This window comes from Branchiostoma floridae, chromosome 14, assembly GCF_000003815.2.
Source record: "Branchiostoma floridae strain S238N-H82 chromosome 14, Bfl_VNyyK, whole genome shotgun sequence".
NCBI classification, from domain to species: domain Eukaryota; kingdom Metazoa; phylum Chordata; class Leptocardii; order Amphioxiformes; family Branchiostomatidae; genus Branchiostoma; species Branchiostoma floridae.
In genome coordinates this window covers 15,163,083-15,168,306 of record NC_049992.1, presented here as the reverse complement: position 1 = coordinate 15,168,306, position 5,224 = coordinate 15,163,083, and the positions used below count along the sequence as shown (strand labels likewise).

Sequence of the window (5,224 nt, the reverse complement as noted above, 5' to 3'; positions counted from 1 at the left end):
GTCTTATTTTCATAGACAGCACGTATCATTTGTTACAGTCAAATAACTCTTTTGAGCGTTCTCTAGTCTGTCACCTTCACGGCCACACTCCCTTGGGAGTACAATGGTGGCAATGTTTATGTCGCTTCCTTTTGGTTGCTTTTCTACTCAACAGACATTTGAAGACCCATATTCATAGTGTTTTATGGAGCTTTATTTATGTGTATCATGGCAGTTGTGTGACTGCTTGAAAGAGTTCGTATAGTTAGCGACACGAGCCGCCACTACGCAGAGGCCGGTGACCGCAGTGATTCAGCACTGTCAACATTACTGTTAGAATTCTGTTTTAAAAAAAAACATGAAGTAAATATGTTAAAGTATACTTGGAATGCAAATTAAAGCTGTGTGCATGGACTTGGTTTATTTACCTTTGTAATCAGCATAGTCAGTGGCAACAAACACGGTGTAGTTATGGATAATAAGATCAGCAAAAAATCCGTTCCGTCTTACGACGGGAACCGTCTTAGGGCGCCCCCCGTTACAATTTTATTTGAAGACATCAGATTTTCTCAACTTCCAGCATATTTTGCTTTGAAATGTGTGCATGCTCGGGTGGGTATGACATAGATGAAATACAACACTGTGAGTTCTGCATCATCCTTTAACCCAGCCCTCCTATGGGCTGGTACTTCAATGTACGTCAAGTGAAATAGACTGCACCCTATTGTACTCTATATGTCATTCATGCAGATTATGTAACATTACCCTTACCAGTCTCTCTCTTTTCCCCATAATACCATCTGATGTCCACTTAACAATAACATCTTGCAGATGATTAACGTTACTTGTAGTAATGCTTACTGGAACTATTTTTCAGTAGATTCTAGGACGTTATATTCCTTTTTGTTTATCTTACCATGCAGAGAACAGTTCTGGTGAAGACTGGCAGGTTAGTCCAAACATCCAACCTACCATAGCAGCGAGTGACGTAGCCATCATCCTGACGTCTGCAATCATTCTTGTGCTGCTTTTCATCATCGTGTTTATCATATGGTATTACTATAAGAAGATGGGAGAACGGGAGAAGATTGATGGTGTACCACCAATAGGTGATTTATATTTCATTTCTCTTTGAGCAGAAGACCAGACTGTAATCAGATGTTATATATATGCTGCATGTGCTAGAGCAATAGTTCCACAAAATAGTACCCACATGAGAGTCACCTTTGGACCATCCACAATACATACAGTACATATTAATCACTCAAAGTAGATAGATAACCAGAATAAGGTTGGAAACATGCATTATTACTTTCACTAAGTCAACATCCTAACTTTCATTCTGATAGTCTCAATACAGAGCATCTACATTGTGTAGCAAACTCTTATCAATTAATTAATCTTCATTACAGTGGCTGTTCCTCCACAACAACTTGATGGACTTGATGATGAAGGTCAAGATTTAAACCCACAAGCTCTCCAGGTTTGTATTTGAGTAAAGCCGGTTACATGTATCTAAAGGTCTATGTCCAATACTGATGTTAACACTAATGATTTAATGAGGAATTTTGTTGACATGGCAGTCTGTCACCTTAAGCTTTTCTACTTGCTTTATTTGTTACTTTTGTAGTTGTGGTAATAGCTGTGATTGGTGGACACTTTGGTGATAATGCAGAGAGTGCCCCATGTATACTGTATGAAATGTATTGGACACAAATGTTGATGCAACACACATAACATTAAAACTTTTAAACCAAAGTGTGTGAATGGAGAGCACTTCAGTACCAAGGACATCCAATGTAATCCATCAGTAGGTGTCAATTTGAACTTTTCACTTTGAAAGTGCTTTCAACAGCTTTTAAGGTTTCCAATAAAAAAATATAAAGCTTTGAAACTGTTAAAGGGTACCATATGCCCTTCATTGCAATGCTTTAGAACATTTAGGTCCAAAGTGTGATGGTCTTGTTTGAATAATCTATATTAGACAAAGTTAAGAATGTTTTGAAAATGAATATCTCATTGAGTATGCTGTACAATGTGCTCAAACTTTGGTACAAATCATCATACTTAGGAACTGAATGAACAGCAGGCCTTGCTACCAGGAATGGAACATGGGGAGGGGGAGTTGGAGCCAAATGATAACGAGCAAGCCAGAGGGGAACAAAACCAACGGGGAGTCCAGATATATGTACCCACAGCCACTGGGGCTCTGGAGGGGCAGCAATTTAATCTTGGTAAGTCAGTGGTAATTATCGTATTTTGCAATCCATGTAGTTTGAAAGTTTTTGTATAAGGTCATGATATTTTGGTATCACTTGTTCTCATTTTTGCAGTTGTTAAATTTTGGGGGAGATCTGTAAATGTCATGAAATTAGCCTTGAAGATAATTGAGCTTTCAATTGGTATCGATAGTGAACATGAAGGCACAGGTAGCCATGATGCATGGGAATATGTAGAGCAGTACAAAAAAATATTTGTTTCTATTTCAGACAAAATCCTGTTATACTTAGTTGAACTGGCAATTTCTAATAATTTGTGTACTTCAGGTACTTTTATAATGTAATGCAACCTTACCTTACTCTTGTCTGTTTTGATGCAGGAGTGTACCAAGACCAACGCTGTCTATTTGATGCAAGAACCCAGACAGTTCAACTTCTTTGCCCTAACGCTACAGTGCACAGTACTAGTGTTCACCATCACAACTTTGGAAGCCCAGAATTTGTGCAAATAGGAACAAGCAATACTATTAACCAGAGTGCAAACACAACAGATGCAGCAAATCCAGAGTCTACTGACTCAGAAGTCACTGACTCTTGAGTTTAAGGAAAACAAGGCTTGATGTAATTTATAGCCATGACAGCATAAATACCTGTGTTTATATACGGCAAGGCTTTGGCTCAGGGTTGAAAGCCATCATTGTAACTATGCAGTACATATACAATGCAACACGGTGTATTCCGTATCACCCGAGGTTCCAGCCTGACCGCGGGTTGGGTCGCCTGAAGTCCGGAAGGAGATTCTGGTGTATTCTGCCCTGCTGCAGGTCAGAATACACCGTGTTGTATTATATTTATGTCATACCCGCGCTGCACCTGAGAATACATATTTCGATGCAAAATGCGCCAAAAGTTAAGAAAATTTGGTATCCTCAAACAAACAATGTTTCAACTGTAATGTTCCAATGTCCGAATCAGGTATTTGAATTTTCTACCGTGCCGCACTGGCATGCACAGAGTATGTTCAAAATATTCAATGGAAGCCTGTGTGTGATAAAACTAAGAAGCCTGTGTGGTACAGCTTTTTTTATCACCTGTTCCAAAACACCTGTATCGAACATTATCGCGGCCCAAGTATGACATAAATGTATTCACATTGTACACAAAGAGCTGGTAACAAATCATTATGTACAACGTCAGAAAGGTTATATTATGTCAATGACATTACATTTGTATATAAGGTATGTCCTTGGTTATTGTATACTAAATTTATAACCTAGCATTCTGATGTTGTAACATCCACTAACATTACATATATCTGCTACCGCCATTTAAGAATCTTTAAGAGATCTTCAATGCAACTTCCTCAATATATATATGTATATAACGTTAAAATGCACTCATGCATATCTAAACTATGCATAGCTGGGGGCATTGCACTTGAGAAATGTCTCAAACACACAGTTTTTAAAATTTACAGAATTATGAAACCTGACTGATTAATGTTGTGTATGTTGTATATACTACTAACTGTAAACTTAGGGAAACATTTCCATATTATGTATATTTTGCTTTGTAAGATACATAGTAACAATAAGCTATGAGGCCAGTATAGTCTTCACCATTCTAGTTTTTATTCATTTCGTTTACAATACTTAACAGTGTATGAGATTGCTGCCTTGCAACTTGGGTTTTGTCATGATATGTGAGCAAAACTTAGAATGATTTGCTTGCATAATGTTCTTGTTCTTGTAAGAGTAATAAAAATATAACAGCTTATTGTCAGCCAGTAGAGGATTTGCCTATGAAACAGGCCATTAGTAGAAAGAATTATGAATAGTTTGAAATCATGTGATCAGCAACTCATTCAGTGTTGGACAAGTCCACCAGCCCATTGTCCAGGGCATTTTAGGAAAAATGCAGTTTGGGCAATTAAGCGTATGACCTACCCCACTTGCCCGATCCGGCAAGTAAGATTCTTCCATTAAGTGAGATTTTGATAAAACTTGAATGTTCATTTTTACAGTCATGACATCAGCCAATGGTCAACATAGAAAAATAAAGGCAATAGTAAGAATTCAATTGCTGGAAATGAAAATGCATATAAAAGTGACAGTTGAATGTTGGGCAAGCGATAAGTTGGTTTGGGCAAGTACAGTTTTTACGTGGTTACCTGATAGGACAAGGGGATTTTAGAAAACTTGTCCATCCCTGTCATTCTCAGTGAAACATTGTGAAATAGCAAGACTTCTGAATGAGAGCGTGTAGTTTGGGCAGCATATACTTTGTACAACAGCTAGGTCTGTATCAAGTACGTCTTTGTTAAAGAATTAAGTGTAATGAATAATTGGATAGATTATGATTGTCATAAAACGCTTTTGATATCTTTAGCTACGTATACTAGTACCTTTTATGTTAAGCTATTATTGTATGAAACTGCAATTCAGCCCTTGTGCTGCTACCGTTTTTTATTCAATAAACCATTTCTCTCTCAAACAAAAGATCATTGTATTTTTCATTAACGCTCATCAGAAAATGACGACATATTCTTCGACACATTGGTATACATGTATTTAGCAGGCAGTCTGACATCCCTTACGAACTGTTTGATATTGAAACTTAATTGCAAATTCTTTGCCGGTAGGTAACATGAAAAGGTACAGACAAACAGTGCAATAAACTATTTATATATGCCGATATATAAAAGCTAATTACACGTAAATTCTGAGTTATTGGGTTCGACTTTTTTTTTCTGAGACAGTGGAAGATGAAAGATTTCACCTTTTCTGGTCTGTAATGTGTGGGTTTTGTGATGTCAGGAGACTGGTTTCCTTTTACTAGTTTTAGCCAGTGAACGTGGAGAAACTTGGGTGGAATTCAGTGACCTCTTTGAATAGCTCTTTTGTGATCATACTAGCCTGGAATCCAGCCGTGTTGTGCTTCGGTCGCTCCCCAAAGGTACGCTTCCTGCCAACACAGGCAGGAAACATACCTTTGGGGAGCGACCGAAGCGCAACACGGGGGGGGGG

General features: G+C 38.0%; 1 protein-coding gene across 1 annotated transcript in view; it reads left to right on the top strand.

The window, feature by feature from the left end:
• LOC118429945 overlaps positions 1-2,978 on the top strand; it is a 4,930-nt gene extending 1,952 nt beyond the window's left edge. Inside the window, exons 3-6 of the mRNA XM_035840593.1 lie at positions 903-1,088; positions 1,392-1,462; positions 2,051-2,213; positions 2,579-2,978. Of these exons, the coding sequence (XP_035696486.1) occupies positions 903-1,088; positions 1,392-1,462; positions 2,051-2,213; positions 2,579-2,796 (638 nt within the window). The 3' untranslated portion in view covers positions 2,797-2,978. The remainder of the gene's footprint in view (positions 1-902; positions 1,089-1,391; positions 1,463-2,050; positions 2,214-2,578) is intronic.
• Positions 2,979-5,224: the final 2,246 nt, after the last annotated feature.